The sequence below is a fragment of the Alosa sapidissima genome, chromosome 4 (assembly GCF_018492685.1).
Source record: "Alosa sapidissima isolate fAloSap1 chromosome 4, fAloSap1.pri, whole genome shotgun sequence".
In the NCBI taxonomy this organism is placed as follows: domain Eukaryota; kingdom Metazoa; phylum Chordata; class Actinopteri; order Clupeiformes; family Clupeidae; genus Alosa; species Alosa sapidissima.
Window position 1 is genome coordinate 33,927,982 of NC_055960.1, and position 19,296 is coordinate 33,947,277.

The 19,296-nt window shown below is 46.4% G+C and overlaps 2 protein-coding genes across 3 annotated transcripts in view; one reads left to right on the forward strand and one right to left on the reverse strand.

Moving 5' to 3' along the window:
• The window catches only part of zgc:171566, a 31,115-nt gene extending 18,726 nt beyond the window's left edge, over positions 1-12,389 (forward strand). The window contains exons 10-11 of the transcript XR_006031253.1: positions 5,534-5,540; positions 12,379-12,389. The gene's annotated coding sequence lies outside the window, so the exon portion shown is untranslated. The remainder of the gene's footprint in view (positions 1-5,533; positions 5,541-12,378) is intronic.
• Positions 1-19,199, reverse strand: part of podxl2 (podocalyxin-like 2) — a 29,913-nt gene extending 10,714 nt beyond the window's left edge. For both annotated transcript variants that reach the window (XR_006031250.1, XM_042089532.1), the window contains exons 1-6: positions 18,603-19,199; positions 10,046-10,363; positions 4,636-5,483; positions 3,831-3,905; positions 1,144-1,300; positions 422-483 (exon numbers count right to left, since the gene is read on the reverse strand). Coding sequence is in view for 1 of the 2 variants with exons in the window: in XM_042089532.1 (XP_041945466.1) it covers positions 422-483; positions 1,144-1,300; positions 3,831-3,905; positions 4,636-5,483; positions 10,046-10,363; positions 18,603-18,639 (1,497 nt within the window). In the remaining variant the exon portion in view is untranslated. The remainder of the gene's footprint in view (positions 1-421; positions 484-1,143; positions 1,301-3,830; positions 3,906-4,635; positions 5,484-10,045; positions 10,364-18,602) is intronic.
• Positions 19,200-19,296: the final 97 nt, after the last annotated feature.

Sequence of the window (19,296 nt, forward strand, 5' to 3'; positions counted from 1 at the left end):
TGTTATATTATATTATATTATATTATATTATATTATATTATATTATATTATATTATATCATGTTTTATTTTAAATGATGGAGAGGAGTTACATTTTAGAGGTCTGACAAAAAAACCCCAGATATGGCTAAAATCAGGCAAAGAAAATGGTGAATCTCATCTCACCAAACAAATAGTCTCTAAATAGAATCATTCACTCTCATACAAACATAAAGCAGATGCCAAGGGTCTCTATGCAGATACCATGCGTACATGTGAATGATACAGATCAGAATTGTGTATGATATGTCAGAGGGGGTACATACTATATGCATGCAAGAGAAACCATTTTAAGCCTGATTCTATTTTGTAACCTTCACAAGGCTCTGAGATTCTGAGATGGGTTTTGTAAAATAAACCTGATAAAGTATCAGATGTCTTACCTCTCGCAGCCCTCTGCGAATTTCTCCCAACATGGAGAGCACATCCTTAGTTGCAATAACACCTGAAGAAACAAAATGGCTCTAGTGAAGAGACTGTATCCTAGTCATAATAATATAAATATTACATATTATATAGTACATATTACACAAAATGATCCAGTTGAAGTGGACTGACAGGGCTTTGCAAGACAGCTCTTGGAATCACTGGAAGATCTAAGAGGGGGGTCATGCGTTCAATCACGGACGCTGCAGAGAAAGCCACTTGGCTTTTGGCTACCTGGGTGCAATCAGGGACCTGATCAATCCCGGCTGGGTCACCTGGGCGACGAGGTCTGATGTTGAAAAAGCCGAAACCTCCAATGACCCCAGGAACCTCACTGATGATGCGTCCCAGTGCATCCACAGACGTGTATTTTGCAACCTAATATTAATGACAACTGCACTTGTTGTGTATTCCCACTGCCGTCTGTAAATGTGTACATTATTTTCATTTCTGTAGGCACATGGTGGTATGCATGCTTATCATGCTGCCATACAGTAGTTACTGTCACATTTGGACTTGGTGATAAGGACTTGGGATAGAACTCTAGACAGACACTGACTCAAGGGGGTGGGAAGTGTGTGGTGTGTGTGTGTGTGTGTAGGTTGTGTATAACTTTTTTTTTTTTTTTATAATGTTTTTATTCCCCCCCCCCCCAATCCACACACACACAGTACCGTACCCTGCTCGCTGGCGAGGGTCATGAGGAGCTCGTGGTCATGGCGCGTGGGCTTGCTGAGGGAGATCAGCCAGGAGCCCTGTGGGCTGTTCATCTTCCGCGAGAACGCCGTCTCCAGCATCTCTAGCAGCCGCTCGCCGCTCTCCATGCGAAACTCGTCCTGCGGGGACGCACAACACCACATGACACAACACGTAATCACAGCACGGTTAACACTCTCTCCACAGAGCCACTACCAGGTATGGAGGCTGCCTGTTAACAGACAAGTGGTAAGAGGAGTAACTGACGATGGGCTGATGTGCTGTCGTGCTGTCGATCTGCTGTTAAAGTCAGTTTTTGTTAATATATACCATATATAATATATATACCATATTAATATGTACCATATATAAACAATGAACTTCACTGCATAGAAAGTGCTTCTGAAGAGAGGACTGTATTTTCTGAGCAAGTGTACAGTTGTAGTTGCTGTCATGTCAGTGCATGCTAATGCAGTGTCTTTGTGAACCTCTTTGAGTGCACAGATAAGGTAATATAACATTGAAACAGTTCTCAAAGAGTTAGCTGTAAAAAAAGAAATGCTGTTTAGTCAATGTCAGTCGGTGACGGTGAAAAAGTTTAGCAACCCCAGCGCTGCTGCAGTGAGTGACAGTGGTTGGTCACCAGCTGCCCCTCACTAGGATGTTTCCTGAAACAGCCAAAAACACCGTCTTACATCTGCAGATTCAGCTCAGCTAAATATAGGGCTGGATGTTGGAGGGGGCTGCTGCCTTTTCCCGCATCTCTTCTGCAGCAGACTTTATTACACACACACACACACACACACACACACACACACATACACATACACACAGACACACACACACACCTTCAGACCATTGCACTCAAACAAGCTTGTATCTGTATGTGTATTTGTATTTGTGTGTGTATGTGGTGGTGTGTGGGTGTATACCTGCAGATCAGTACGCTCTGAGCTGTGTGTGTGTGTGTGTGTCTGTGTGTGTGTGTGTGTGTGAATATGAGCAGAAAAAGTGAAATCTATCCACCTGTATTATTTCTTGTAAGTAATCGTGTCCAAAGTGCTGTGCTGGCTCCTCTCCAGGTGAACACAGCAGAAGGTCTAATCTACAACACAGCTCTGTGTTTGCACTTGATTTGCTCGCAACACACGTTTGCATTTGATTTGTTTATTTGGATTAGATGTCAGCATATGCTTAGTTAATAACCTGATATCTATCAATCTAATTAGGAAAGCAGGAGGCATAATGCTGCACCTCAAAAGCATATCCAGCATCACATACACTCCACACACACACGCACACGCGCACACACACACACACACACACACACACACACACACACACACAAACAGTGCTGTGTGCTGTATACTGCAGTGTGGTGGTTATGACTCACCGCTCTTCATTAAATAGCACGAAGATGTTTTAGACAGAAAATTTAGTGGAGTCTGCTTCTCTCCAAAGTTGCTGCAATTCATCAAACTCCACAATTCTGCCAGGGCCTGTGTGTCTGTCTGTCTGCCTGTCTTTCCTCTATATGGAGAGTTTAGAGCTGTTCCGTTCGGATCTGTCTGTCTGTCCCCACTATGAGCCTAGTATACAACTGCTCTGGTCTGTCTGTCTCTCTAAATGATCCCAGTAGAGTTTAGGGCTATTCCGATCGGATCTCTCCTCTACAATGTCTAAGGAACCTCCTTTGTCTCTCTTTTGGGTTGTTTGTCTGCCAGAGACGCTGAACGTGTTGATGCTTAGATGGGAATTCAAAAGGTCACACTCATCAAAATGGCATGCTTTTGCAGAGATTGTGTGTGTGTGTGTGTGTGTGTGTGTGTGTGTGTGTGTGCGTGCGTGCGTGCGTGCGTGCGTGTGTGTAGTGATCAGCGGCAGAAAGTGCATAAGCGGGTAATGGAGTGGGCATTTGTTTGACATTTGTCTGTGCTTTTTCACTTTCACGTGGATAAGAACATAAAGATGTGTGTAGGTATGTTTGTGTGTGTGTGTGTGTGTGTGTGTGTGTGTGTGTGAGAGTGTGTGTTTGCCAAGGAAGTTTGTTTATGAAAGTGACAGCTTACATTAGTGATAGTGTGGTCTACAGAACCATTGCTCAGTGTTGAATTGATTCAATGCAGCTGACTTGCGATTCACTTTTGTGCAGATCAATTTTCCAAGACGATAGATGGAATACAATTGCAAAGGAGGACATCAAACACACACACACACACACACACAGCTCTGAGAGCTCTGCACCAGGACCTGCAGTGAGTGAGACAACTGGCTCCTGCTGAACATTAGTCATGATGCAGCAGCTCTGCTTACAGGCCTCTTCAAGGCAGGCAGACACACACACACACACACACACAGCTGGAGAAGGAGATAGAAGACGGTGATAAGCCTGCAGTGAGCAGTGAATGAGAGCTACCTCTGAGACAGCTGGCTACTTCCGAACATTAGTCATGATGCAGCAGCTCTGCTCTTCGAGTCGCACACACACACACACACACACACACATACACAAAATCTTATTCACAAAGTCACAGCAGCTAACTAAAGAATTGGGTGCCTGGCTGCCTTTGCAACAGAAAATTGCAGTAAAAGTGGAGCAAAGATGCTCACCCTTTACACAACAACAACACCTGGGAGAATATTCAGCGTTGTGTCAGGACAGGTACTCACGCAGTCCAAGTTGTCTGTCATGTTAAGGATGACGTAGCCCTGTCCCGCCAGCTTGCTCCATTCCACACAGATCACCTGAGGGGGGGGGACAGTAGAGGACAAGGACAAGTGAGTCACCACAGGCATCTGTATGACTCCTCTCTGCTCTCTCACATCAACCACACATACACACATCTCCTCCAATTCCATCTGTGTATGTGTGTGTGTGTGTGTAACAAGCAGAGAGGCTAATCTCAGAAGACGGGCCAGTCATGTCAATTGAATAGTCCTGAAAACAAAGTGTGACAGATTAGATTGATCTCCTAGGGTGCAGGTCACGAGTTCATTGAAATGTAACCATGTGGTAGTGCTTGTAAGAACTGTGTTGAAAGACCTTCAGCTAGCTAGAGTAGGCTATAGGCAGACCAGGCTGCTTACACAAATAATGAGTGTACTGTTTGCTAAGTCTAGATCGTGACTGACAGTGAAGCAGGTCTGGCTCAGATCTAAGCCGAGTCTGTTTCACAAACTGCCAATTTCTACAATTGCATTTATATTGCCATTTACATTTACACATAGAGGCTTTTATCCAAAGCAATTTTCATTTTTTTTCATTGACGTACAAGCTAATATCATCGCCAAAGGAAAAAAACATATTTTTCTCATTTTGTGGGACTTAAGAGGTAGCCTGGCCTCTGCCTGCCTACGTACTTCCGCTCGATTTCTTTTCCCTGGTTTCCAGGCTACTTAAGAGGCAGATAAAAAATAGAGTGGAAGATTTTCTGCTTCAATCAAAGCCTTTTGTCGTGTTTGTGCATGACCTCACCTGCACGGCCTCCTGGGATAGCTGTGGGTTGAGGAGGTCTGAGTCGGTCATGTAGTCGGTGCTGCTACGCCTCAACTCCTGCTCGCGCTCCTCTTGGGTGTCGGCGTCGGCGTCGGCGTCAGCGTCGCCGGGGCCCAGGTGTTGCCATGGCACCTGGGTGAAGACCACGGCGGGGACGACGGAGGACGACGGCACGGTGGTGAGGGGCGTGTGGTGCAGCGTCCGCTCCCTGCTGTCCAGCCACTCCCTGTCCTCCCCATCCATCTCCTCTCCCCTCTCCTCCTCATCCTCATCCTCCTCCTCCGCCTCCTCACCTCCGACAGGAGCAAGCATCATCCTGTCCTCTTCCTCTTCCTCCTCCTCCTTCCCCACCACCTCTTCCCCCGTGCCATGGTGCTCCGAAACCTCCGGCTGCAGAGGGACCCCTGTGGGCATGGGTCCCATCTCGGCGATGGTGGGCAGCTGGATTGGCACGTCACTCTCTCTGCCCAGGCTCCTCTCCTCCTCCACCATGGCCCCCTGCTGTTCCTCTGAGAAGGCCCCGTCAGGAGCAGCTGTCCCTGGGCCGCCCCTCCAGGCTTGCTCACCCCGGTGTCCCAGCAGCGGTCCACTGTCGTCTGAGGTGTCCCTGACAGTGGACTGGGCCACCGGCGTGGCGTCTGTCGGGGACAGGCTGCCGTACGCGGGCTCAGACAGGACCCCACTGGACTCGCTGTCCATCTCCCAGAGGTCAGAGTCCACAGACTCAGACAGCGACAGGGAGGGAGAGGAGGAGGAGGAGGAGGAGGAGGATGGGGGAACAGGTGGAAGAGAGGAAGAGTTGGAATGGAGAGGAGAAACGCTGTACCCTGCAATGAAGACAACAAAATAGCACAATAAAAAGGACTTTTAAAAGGAGGCATTTTGTTTACACCACCTTTTTTTTAAGCATCCTTGGGTACCTCGGTGATGAAATAGTACAGTGCTCCTCTTGTAAATGACCGTGCTGCCACAACAGGTGCTAATGGATTGGGTGGGTTTGGGGTTAATGATTACTTGAAGTATAATTTAGAGATGTACTTTTATAATAGAGGTAAATTGTATTGAACCCCTAAATACATTTCTTGGTGATGTGACAACACTGCACACAAAGCTAAGTGCTTGTTGGCTTCAGTGATGAACACATATCATCCCGGTCCCGACAGCTGCTGCTGCTGACTCTGGGAAAGATGCGGACCCCTCTGGCACAGGTCCGACCGGATCTGGGCCTGAGCCGGCCCAGCTGTGCGTCTTAGCCCTGTGCCATCTGGTCCGGATCTCTGCAAGGAGCGGTTCCACTGCCTGATGGCACAGTCATTATTAACGGCGGTCCTCTCAGAGGTTGATTTGTGACGGTGAGGGCTGAGGGCTGCAGGGCTGCAGCAGGGCTGAGGGGTTGGCTTGGGAGGGCTGGACTGGGCGTGTTTGGCTGGCTGGGCTCCAGCTCTTTGCCTGCTCAGCACAGCGCACAGACCGCTGGAGCAGGACCGATGGCTAGCTGCACTCTGCTGAGCATACACCACCTCAAAACACACACACACACACACACACACACACACACAAACACACAGACACACGCACTCTCTCTCTCCCTCTCTCTACCTCTATCTCTCTCTCTCTCACACACACACACACACACACACTCTCTCTCTCCCTCTCTCTACCTCTATCTCTCTCTCTCTCACACACACACACACACATATATGAGAGTGGACCTAATAGAATGTTTCCACCACTACTGCAGTCAAAACAGTGGTAGTGTAGTGGTTAAGGAGCTGGGCTAGCGTGCAGTAGCCAGAAAGTTGTCGGTTCAATTCCTGACTTCCACCGTTGTGCCCTTGAGCAAGGCACTTAACCCCAAGTTTCTCCGGGGACAATGTGATCCCTTGTAATATAGCTGACATATGTAAGTCACTTTGGTCAAGAAGTGTCTGCTAAATGTAATGTAATGTAATGTAAAAACAAAATAGCTAGACTACTGCAGTGGATATGAAAAGAAAGAAAGAAAGGAAGAAAGAAAAAAGAAAGAAAGAAAAAAAGAATCATCCCTACATTTCAAAATCTATTCCAGTATATGGACTTTAACGCATGGAACAGAGTCTTACTTCTCAGTGTGAACATACAACAAGCTTACAGCAAAGAGTCAGCAAGTAGCAAAAAGAAACCCATACTAACTAACATTATTTCTGTGCCAGTGCATCGATTTAAGCAATGGTAGCACAGTGTTCAGCATTGTCATGCTAGTAACAAAAGACCCCCTGCTACGGACTGTCTTTAACCTGTCACAAGATGTTAGATGTTAATGAGTCCGGTTCTGTTGGCGCCGTGGTGCCGGACTTGGGCACAGCTCCACATCGGAGGGCACATTCCTGGCCTGATCTGTTGATGCCTTGCTTTGTGCCCAGTGCTTGACCCGGCCCCCGGCGCCACGACCACCTGCCCCTGCCATCTGTGTCCCCAGACGGGTCTGTCTGGCATCGTCATCCACCAGCGCTAAACGGCGCTGCAGACCAGGCCTCAGGCGAGGAAAAACAAGAACAGGAATGGTCTCCATACACACTGTGAATGGCCTTAGGTCCCTTCTGGCGTCCAGTATGGCTGAAATAGTGTGCATTAATAAACATGGGGGCATACTGTTATATTATATATGTTTTGTGGCCCACACTATGGGTCTAATATATTTTGGGGCCTACATTTTCTTCAAGAAAGAAAAGATAATAAACCATACAATGTTCATGGGTTGAATCCATGTGTGGCTCGGAACAATATACAATATCTAAGCTGAAGGTTGGCCTTTCAACATCCTGATCCTTTTTTCATGTTCACTCTCATTTCAACTCCATGTACTGCAGCATACTGTCTAAAGAACAAAACAAAGCTCTTTTCTTATTCCAAATATCTACTGCAGTCTAGGTGGGGTCTCCTGCCGAATCTGGCCATTCTTGCAGGGACGCATGCAGCCCTGTTTTTTTATGAAGTGCACACAAACACACACACACACACACACACACACAAACACAGTGATTTAGGTTAGATTACACAATGGCTGAGCATCGCGGCTGGAATTGATGAAGTGACCCCAGGCTGTCCGGCGGTGGCTGATGAACAGGGTGAGGCTAATCACCGTCTCCAGGGAAACATCCCTGAGAAACGCACAGAAAGGGCAGGACACAGGGCACAGCATCCACATCAACAACACAACACACACAGACACACCCACAGAGAGACCCACAGAAGGGGCAGTACACACAGCACATCAACAACACAACACACACAGACACACACACAGAGAGACCCACAGAAAGGGCAGTACACACAGCACATCAACTACACAACACACACAGACACACCCACAGAGAGACCCACAGAAAGGGCAGTACACACAGCACATCAACAACACAACACACACAGACACACACACAGAGAGACCCACAGAAAGGGCAGTACACACAGCACATCAACTACACAACACACACAGACACACCCACAGAGAGACCCAGAGAAGGGGCAGTACACACAGCACATCAACAACACAACACACACAGACACACCCACAGAGAGACCCAGAGAAGGGGCAGTACACACAGCACATCAACAACACAATACACACAGACACACCCACAGAGAGACCCACAGAAAGGGCAGTACACACAGCACATCAACAACACAACAAGCACACAAGCCCTGGGTGATGAGCAGTCTACCCTGCACCTTCTGAAACCGAAGTGCGTGAAATCCTGGGCAAAAGGCTTGAAACCTGCCATTAATTGTTCATTAGCTAACCCACTGCTCCACAGAAAATGTTTGTATATGCAGTATATGAGAAGAAATGTGAGCAAAATTGTATCTTCTATTAATTAACTATCATTCTTCATATTAATGATCAACTTTTCGGGTAGGTGCAGGATAATACCACCCGTCACCAAATATACTGTTTCCAAATGTTGCATTTCTATTCGCTGAATGGGCAGAAAAGTCCTTTACTTTTCTCCTTCTCTTGCCTCGTCTATTTTTTGCCTGAAGAACAGAGGAAAAGCTAAGACTCAGAAAGTCTTGAGTGTGCCAATGCTTTCAGACAAGCTTCTAAATCCAATTATCAGCAACCAGCATCCACTGCAGGGATAATTAAAGCCTGGGGGGAATTCCACCCCTATATTTTATACTGATTTGGGTCTTGTTGGTGCACAGTGGAATAGTAAAACAAGTCTGGTACGCCAATATCAGAGCTATCCAGGAGAACATTCGTCAGTCTCACTTTCAATGTAATAATCAAACATGTATCATAAGATGTGACTATTATGGACTTTTGGGGAGGGAAAGAGCTTCTCTTAGTTGTGCTCTTGTCAGTCAGAAGTCAGCGAACATCAACAGTTTTGGTTTGAATGATGAAAGATATCAATATCTTCTTGGCATTAGCAGAGACTACTGATAACTCCAGCCAGGTGCAAACAGGAGACTAGACTCACCAGAAATTCAGTTTCAGACACAAGAACCCTACAACGGAATACAGTCCAGTCCTGTGATAATTATAGCTTGTTTACAACATTTTCAGACACACGACACGCCACACACAGGACTCAGTTATCACTCCTCTCAGCAATATCCATCTCTCCTTCTCTCTCTATCACATACACTTGGTCTTCTTGGTAAGACAGAATGTGCAGTAAAAAATGACATTCACATTATTCCCGCTGTCAGTGCACAAATGTTATCTGACTACCTTCAATAATTAGTGTCTTTTCCCCTTTCGTTGCTGTGTAGATAAGTGGCTCAATCATTTTAGGGGACATCCACATTCATAACCTCGGGTGAGTTTCTTATCCACGATCAGCCGCGTTTAGAAAAACTGCATTAACATAAATGTGCCCGTACCCTTCTAAAAGCTTGCGGAGTCATGGCCCTCGACAGACATCTGTGATTGGATTTGATTTGTAAAATGCCACAGAAACAGACAAAGCCAAGAAGAGATCTTGGTTGGGAGGGGGAGCGGGGGCGGAGGTGAATACAGGCAGTGGCTAATGAGCACAGAGAGCCTCTTCAATCACTCCCTTTCGGTCTGTAATTGGTGCTTTGCCCCTTCAATCACCGCATCTCTGTCTGTAATTGGTGCTTTGACATTCAGGCAGCACTCTTGGGGAGAAATCTGTCATGCCAACGGTGGCACGGCGCCTGTGTCTCATGAACTCTCATGAATAATCAGCCTGGGTGATTCAGCCTCTCACTGGAGGTATTACTTTAGAAATAGGGGCTGGAAGAGACTAGAAGATGTCACTCACTGTGTGTGTGTGTGTGTGTGTGTGTGTGTGTGTGTGTGTGTGAAAAGGTAAAAAACAGTTAAAGTAAGAATGTAAACAAAGTAAACAGAGTAAATAATAAACATTGAGATGCCCACCTATGAGTGACTCCGAGTCCAGGCCGGTGGAGTTATCCCAGAGATGCACAGACGTTTGGGAGGGCTTGTTCTCATCGCTGTCCTCGCTGTAGAAGCCCGACTCCTGCGAGCTCTCCAGGAAGCCGGGGACGTGCTTGGGGTCACGGTCTGCTGGCAGGAGCTCAGCCTGGTCGTCAGGGGTGAGGGCGGCAGCCGAGGATGAGGAGGAGGATGGGGGGTGGTGATAGGGGTGGACGGGGGGCTGGTGGTCGGGGAAAAGCTGGAGACTGGAGGACTCCCTCAAACTCCCAGACTGCACCAGCAGCAGGAACAGAGAGCCTAAAAGAGAGAGAGAGAGAGAGAGAGAGAGAGAGAGAGAGAGAGAGAGAGAGAGAAAGAGAGAGAGAGAAAGAGAGTGTGTGTGTGAGAGAGAGATAAGAGAGAAAAAGAGAGAGAGAAAAACAAAGGGAAGGAGAGAAAAGAAGTCGGGTGAGAAAGAAGACATGACAGGGAAGGGCAACAGAGAGGTCACAGACTGCAGTAAAGCATTGTGGGAGCAGTTAAAAACAGCTGCATGGGAGCATTATGGGATGGGCAGAAATCTAACGTTCAAAAGAAACTTAATGTCTTAGGTTTAAAGAATTAAAACTCATGTTTTCTGGCCATTTTCTTTCTGGTCATTTATAGCAATTCAAATCTTGCCATCATAACTAGCATTCATGTGCTTTCATTCTACTATTGTGCTTCCACATAGCATCATACAAATGTTCACGTGCTACGCAATAGAATAGCTGTCTCATTGCACAAGTACATTTGATGTGCATCACACGTAGAGAGAACGAATACATCAGAATTATGCTGGAGAAACTGGGCAGGTTCAATCTCAGTCAGAGGTCTGCAGGAAATAAGACTTAGACAGATGGGTGTAGGATAAGCACTTCCTGCCAAGCGAGGAGCCTAACCTGCTCAAAGACGTCTGCCCCCCCCCCAACCCCCTGCTTTGTCTTAGTCACAGATGGCTGAATAAAACCAGATTAATCCACCCCCCCATCTAAAACCCCCCATACACTAGGGGGTCCGCCCGGTATATAATCTCCAGCCACCACACACACGGACATGTATGCATAAGAGTATTCCTTTCAAAATCAAGACAGATGAATATACATATCATGTTCTTTTAGATATCTTCCTCTCTCTCTCTCTCTCTGGCCAGACATACATGTGGAGATGCCTCTCTCCAGACAGACACACAGACAGCTCTGACATCCGCTCTGGCAGCGGCTTGTTTCTGTTGAGTCACCGGACTGCCTCCTGGAGCCAAAGACGATGCTACAGCCAGACCTGCGGCGGCCGGCTGACCGTCAAACTGTCTTCAGCTAAAACCCAATCACTCTCCCTACTGGGGGATCCCCTGGAGAGCGGGGGGGGGGGTGGGGGGGGGGCCCTGGCCCCTTATGGGATGGGGAGTGTTGTACCCCATATAGTCCCTTTCAACAATAAAAACAAAAACAATGCTTGAACATTCTATTTGGGCCCCAATCTACTTCCTCTGCATTAAGATAACATATGGAATGTTAAAAAGGAAGTCTTGTGGGAACAACTATGATGCTGATAATGGAACTCTCTTGAAAGGGTCTATATGGGAATAGGGTCTATAGGGGACTATGGCTGATGTCACACAACTACCTATCTACTGATAAATGTCTGGACAGTGCTGTTCAAAAGAATCACTATTCTGTGCAACTAACTTCAGCTTCAATGAATCATTCTTCCTTCCGGAGAGGAGCCTGGGGATCAGTGTGTGTTGAGGTGGCCTCATGAGTCATAAACGTGGTGAGAACAATTCCTATGTAATTATTTGTTGCATGACTGTCAATGCAGAACAAACCATTAATAACACAACACAAGCGTCTTTTTTCTTCTTTGATGGCCATGTTACACATAGAGACCTAAAGTGTTGCATAGTGTGTCATCAGACTGAGGGATTAGAGAATCTACAGAGTGATCCCCTTCGTGATGTAGTGATGTCCTGCAGTAATACTAAACCTCACGGATGAATCGCCGAGCCCCATTCATCCCAGAGATCACGGTGACCTGCCGGGTGAGAGAAACGTATCCACTCCCATCTTCCTCTGCATCATCATCATCATCATCACCATCAACTGTCACAGTACATGCAGTACGCAGCTCTGGAAGACGCTTTTCTTTTCAAGGCTACATGTAAGTGATGCACCATATGAGCTCTAATAGCTGATCAACGAGGAGATAGCAAGTGACAAGTTTTTTGAAACCACGCCTCAGTTTTATGCCACAGAAGTGCCTGACATCTGAGGAGGTTGAAGGGAGTGCAGGAGAGTCAGTCAGAGATGAATGAAAGAGTTAGAAGAAGAAGACATCTCGATATTATAAATGTCACCTATGTGAGAGGACCCTCTACAGCAGGGGTCTCCCACCTGTTTTCCTCTGAGCTACATGGACAAAATGGACATGGCCGAGAGCATGCCATGTAATTTCACCCATAGCAAAACCACTGAATAAGATTTGCATGCTTTTTAAAGGTTCCTTTCAACTCATTTACCTTCTCTCTTTGTAGACTGTGAATTTGATTTCATAGGAATGTTGCTGGGTTATCAGATTTATGAACATCTTCCTCAAACCTTTTGAAGAGCTACTTAGAAACAGGTGGGGAGCTACTGGCAGCTCGCGAGCTACCTGTTGGAGACCCCTGCCCTACAGAATGCTCTCACTCTGGATACCTCCCTCCTGAAGTCATGTTTTTTTTCTTAAGATTGAAAAGAGGACATACTTACTGAATGGATCCAAGGGGAAATTTAAAGCAGTATGGCATCCTTTTTTTTCATATGTTGAACAGATGAAAATGCCCTTTAGCTCGGGATAACAGGTATTATGACTCTATGGACACCTCTGTTGTTTGCTTGTTTGTTTGTTTGTTTTAATGTGGTGGTGTTCTTTGATTTCCATTTCATTTGTTATGGTCTGTCTTCCGTGTCTGCTGTTTTTGTGCTTTGTGTATGGTTGAAACCTTATTTAAAAAAACACTCTTACCTTAAACAGTCCTACCTCTGCCTTATCAACCCTCCAGATACAGTAAACAGTAGATTGCGTGCTTGTCCAAGACAGGAGATGGCAAAGGTGGACAGTGCATCCTTGAGTGTGATTCTAAAAATAGCCCGAGAATGGCAGTGCTGTCATGTGTTAACGTGAGGACATCCCTCAGCATCTCTGATCTGCATGAGTGAGCCCTTCCCGCCAGGATGACCTGCTTTAGCGTGGCAGCCCAACACACCCATCAGGCATGGCTGGGAAAGGCGCTGACAGGCTCTGCTCTACACTCTCCGCCAACAAGGGCAAACTAACTCCAGACGGACAGCCTGCGTGACGAGACACACTACTGACACACTAACCAAGCTGTCTGTCTGCCCGTGATTACTCAGAACATCAGAGACACACTACTGACACACTAACCAAGCTGTCTGTCTCACACTACTGACACACTAACCAAGCTGTCTGTCTGCCAGTGATTACTCAGAACATCAGAGACACACTACTGACACACAAACCAAGCTGTCTGTGTCACACTACAAACTAACCAAGCTGTCTGTCTCACACTACTGACACACTAACCAAGCTGTCTGTCTGCCCGCGATTACAGACATCAGAGGCTGGAGAGGACGGGCATCTGATGTGTGCTGTAACGCATGCTGGCTCACGCATGAGCTACATAAGGGAGTTCCACGCCAGAATGAGTAAATAAAGAATATTTATTAAAGTAATATACGAGAAAGTCAGTGTAGTGAATAAAAGCAAGGTGTAGTGCGAGTGTATGTCTAGGGATATGTTCAAACAAAACAAAAAGACGACGGTCGAGAGGAGAGGAAGCCCCTCTGCGCTTGGAACCCAAGCCTCCAAATACAGGTGCTCATCAGGGCAATACCAAACACCTGCACATCTCGGGCAACCTGCTTCACACAGAGACAGACAAACATGAGCGCAAGTGGGCGGGGCCAGTGGAGACCTGGCAGGGTCGTAACAGTGCAGATCAACCACCAGCTCCATTAGAGTAGTCATGCAGTCATGCAGTGCTGTTGCTTTCTCCACCGATCTGACCAGTCTCAGAGGGTTCTGGGGATGGTGGGTGGTAGCTTAGCGATCCACTACAGATCTCCCACCTGATCCATTAAGGTTTTCAATCCTGTTCCTAATGAGTGTATCTGTGTTTTCTATCTTTCCCTATTCTGTATACCTCATCAGGAGCAGGGATATGTTGTATAGACTAAATATAGTGATTGGCGAGTGCTGGAACGGGACTTAAAAGCCCCTGTGTTCAAATCAAAAGCTCTCATGAGCAGGACTGGGAGCATGATTTTGTTTACATTAAAGGGACACCAGGCAACGTTTTCGTCTTAATTACTCATCTTCGTAAGTCGGTATATGGTTAAATGACTCATTACAGGGCGAATGAAGACTCTCTCGCCTGCCCCTACTGCCTGTAGGAAGAATATCCCGCTTGCAAGTTCAGTGTATCGTACCCGGCGACCGAAGCAGTTTCAGTTTCCATCCTGCATCCACAGCACAGAGGGAGGCTAACGAAACGCTAGCGATTGTTGCAAACGTGTGTATAATGGCAGAGCCGGCGAAGAAGCAGCGAAAACCCTTGACGGAAGATGCAAAGAAAAGGAAAAGAGCTTCAGACCGAGCGAGGGGGAGTTTCGTAGAGAAAAAGCATCAGGCTTGCCTGGTGTCCCTTTAAAGGAGAATTCTGGCAATTTTTCACATAGATCTCTGTTTCTTGAGGTCTCCAAGTCCTGTCAGTATGGAAAACAATCGGTTCTAACTAGCTCGAGTTGCTGTAGCCAACAGCTAGAGCTGCCAGGCAGCTACAGTGCTACACTATGGGGGTAGGTTCATGAGCCCCATGTTCATGCCCCCAGAGTGTAGCTCTGGCCAGACCAGCTGCCTTGATTAGAGTTGGGTGAGTGACTGGGATGGTGTGCAGCGGAGAGAAAAGAGAGGTGGTTATTCGCTGGGCTGTCTCTAGGGTCACTCATCTGGCTTCAGAGCTGCTGGGAATCATGGACTTGGTTTTGCACAGCATTTCATCATTCATGCCGTCGCATATGAACTCAGCAAACGGAGAATAAGCCCATGCACAATTTCCTTAGGCACAAAATCTAGTGTAAACAGCATTTTAAATACCTTTACAATGAATACCCATTTTACCCCATGACAACATTTTAACAGAGTTAATATAAAGACAAGACCGTTTAGTGGGTATAACTAAATGTACTCATCTTCTCTGTCAAGGATGATACAGCGAAACAGACTGTGCCATATTAGAATGGGAACTAATAGAGAACAGGCATTCACACCATCCTCCAAAATAATCCATCTCTCTTCACAGACGCAGGTTCCTTATCATCAGAGATGCAGCCCTCGACAGCTGCTCCACCTGCTTGCATAAGAGAACTCTGAGCCAGAGCCAGACAAGATGTCTCCCTCAATGGGCTTTAATCTGTGCAGGCCGACCAATTCATTTCCTTTGCAAGGAAGGGAAGTGCCTCTTAATAATAACTCATCCAATCGGATGATTAATTAACAGACAAGACAATTCTGTCGATGCAGACAAGATACTTCAGTCAACTGTGCAAACATAAACAAAGGCAAACAAGAGGTGAACAAGGTAAATAAGACATACTGCATATTTCAAACAGCCATTTATCCAAAGGTGGGTCATTTTTCCCTATGGGTGGTTCCTGTTAAACCGTTAAAAAAGTCAACAACAAATCAGCCTAAAGAAACAGGTGGTACTTTGCATCACTGCAATACTACTGCAGACACACACACACACAAACACACACGCACAGCTCTCATATTGATCCAATGAATCTTTTTTCCCCTCTGTTTTTGCTCTCTCCATCTTTCCCTACCTCTCGGTCACAGCCTGTTTAAAATTGATCTGTGTCCAGCTGGGAGCAGACCCTGGACGGCTCGGACTGGGGGGCGGCTGATGAATGGACATTCTGCCTGAGCTGAATAAAGCTGTACGGTGCTGCAGGGCCGCAAGCAACACAAAGCAAAGCAAAGCAAGCCAAGCCAAGCCAAGGCTATAGTCTAGCCTAGGCAAGTTTATCTAAACATAATGGTAATTCTAATTCAAAAGACTTTACAAATAACCTGTCTAACACCAGACCAATGCTCAATTGAGATTAAATAAGCTCTTAGCTAGTCTGGTTACAAAATGAGCTGATAAAAGAACAGAGAAAACTAAGCAATGTTTTAAATGTAACTGTGCTAAAAGTGCTAAAGAGACCAAAGACAGCTGATAAAAGAGCAAAAAGGTAGTGTGCATTCCATCAACTGTAGGCTGCTGAGTGGTGGGCTCTGAGCCCTGAACTCGCCTGGCCAGAGATGACTGCTCTGGGCTACCTGCCGGTCCTGCAGCATGGGCTCTGGCTCAGGGAGATGAGAGGGGAGATTTACAGCGCCTGGCTGGCAGCACTGCACTGGTTTGACTGCAGAAGCCATAGACTGTATGGCAGAAGCAGTGGCACAGACATGTGTGAATCGCAGGGCTGTGGAGTGTGTGTGAGTGTGGAAGGCATCCCTATACATTAACTAGAGGAGGCGTGGAGTGTGTATAAGTATATAAGTATATATACTCTTTTGATCCCGTGAGGGAAATTTGGTCTCTGCATTTATCCCAATCCGTAATTAGTGAAACACACACAGCACACAGTGTACACACAGTGAGGTGAAGCACACACTAATCCCGGCGCAGTGAGCTGCCTGCATCAACAGCAGCGCTTGGGGAGCAGTGAGGGGTTAGGTGCCTTGCTCAAGGGCACTTCAGCCGTGCCTACTCGGAGTTCGAACCGGCAACCCTCTGGTTACAGGTCCGAAGTGCTAACCAGTAGGCCATGGCTGCCCTCAATGTGTGAGTGTGTGAGTGTGGAAGGCATCCCTATACATTAACTAGGAGGCTGGTTGAATAAACACTGCAAATCCCTGCATGGGAAAAGCCAAAGGGATTCTAAGTTAGCAAACCCCAAATGAGATAAGGTTCAACGATACACCTTAACACGATTTCCTTTCCTTTTTGTGCATATTCTGCATGATGATGTGCAAAATGGTTTGCTTATAGAAAGGAAATGATCTAGTAAGCTGGCTCCATCCCAAGAAGGATGAGAGAAGTCGAAACCAAAAGTGGCAGCTCTGAATCCTCATCTCCATATCAAATCTCACAGACTAAAACCAGCATGCAGCTTTGGCTGCAAAGCACATCTGACTCCCATACACACACTATGGCAAATCGTTTCCACAATGTGTACTCCGAGACTGCATGATAAGCTGATTAACAGTTTAACATAAAAATAGTCTGACGTTGCTGTCTAATATCTCACATTAAATAATTATTGATTGAACAACTTGACAACGTGTGCTTTGCTCCCATAGCAGTCAGTCCCCTTCATAGACTGACTAGCTGAGTTTCTGTATCGGATGGACGCAGGGCCTGGGTTGCGCTCTGGTGGGGGTCTGGGCTAAAAGCCGCCGCAGAAGCAGCAGTGAGGTGTGCAGCATCTCTGCTTGAACTGGGCTCTGCGCACCTGCAGATGTAGGTCAGCAAAAAACAACACAATGGACCGGCAGGCAGCAGCTGACACCGAGCCGAGTCAGAACTGATTTGGTCTAGATCCGTTTGAGACTCACGTGGCCTGGCCATTTGAATCATTTTCACTCGAGGGAGCAGAACAGCTGTGTCCAAAAAGGCTAGGGCGCGTCTTGGCTTGATCAAAGATTAACAGCGAGATGCGCTGCACTGTGCCACTGCAAGTTCAAGTGCTTTGTGAATATCACGTTTTGAGAAATGCAATAAATAAAGATTAGGAGTCACAGACAGAAAGGAGTATGTTGATGTATATTTTTTCTTGATCTCTTTCTCTGTCGAATACATGCCTAAAGTTTTTAACATAGTTTACTGAAAACAAATAGGCCTAATAAAAACAATGAGTAACTGGTAGTTGCTCAGGAAATGTGAGCACTGAAGACATGCATCAGGACATGTCTTCTAAACAAACAAAAAAACAGGCTATAGCCTACGGAGACAAACATAAAACGTCACTGCTACACAAAAACACGCCGATAGTCCGCCAATCATGCTGTGCATGATTCATTGACACCCCTGTCAAACATATTCAGTATAGCCTGCAGTTACATGCTACACATGACACTGGTCAATACAGAATACTGATCCGTTTAAAAATATGACTGCACATATTGCCAAACTGCATGAAAAAGAGCATTGTGTTTGGTGTCTCGCTGAATGAGCCCTTCATAACGGATTCACCTCATTTACATGAAATACAGGCTAGCCTACATTTCCAATAACAGACACACTCTCAAGATCAAATAAATAAACATTGAATTATCCACTCTCTGCTGCCTACTCGCCTATAGACTATTGACGCGCAGTAGCAAAAAGGCAACGTTTGAGAAATCATCAGCAAATCAGCATGACTAAGAGAACTGCAATTAACAAAATATAAGTTAGGCTACTTACCGATCAAGAGCTTGTAGATGGAGTAAACACCAGACATGCTTGCAGATGATTATATTTTGAAAATCAGTCACACATAAATTAATTACAAAATCGGGCTAATTGGAGGCGTCCGTTACTGTCGGCTATTAAAACAGTGTGTGATGCCCCGGAGAAACTCATATCTGGCACGTTTACGACTGTATGGGTTCCACCAGCTTACTGAACAAGTCGCTGCGCGTTGTGAATGGCGGTAGGCTACTGGCAGTGCTAACGTTGTGCATCTCAGTTGCGCTCGGAGTTGGTGACCTTATATATCAAGGATGTCAGCCTGTCAGTGCCAAGCACTTCAATCTAAACTACACAAATGACTTCTTCCTCCGTGGATAAATCGATCAGCCATACATAGATACACGGGAAGCGGACCTTAAGCTCAGCCTATTCTCTCAAAATCTAAATATGTGCGATTTTGAGATTATAAGGAATTGGGTAAAAGGGGAAGAAAACACCCCGTCATCAGTGTCCCTTAATTAAGTAGAAGGCTAGGCTACTCTAAAGCGCCAAGGATTTGACAGCGTAGGTCTGGAGTACACTTCAATCCTTGCGCAGTGTCTGCAGGCAGACGGCACACTGCAACGCAGCAGAAAACGATTCAGGGTCCTAACTACAGTCCGTGTGAGTGCTGTGCGACAGAGGAATATCACGTATGCCTGAGTCG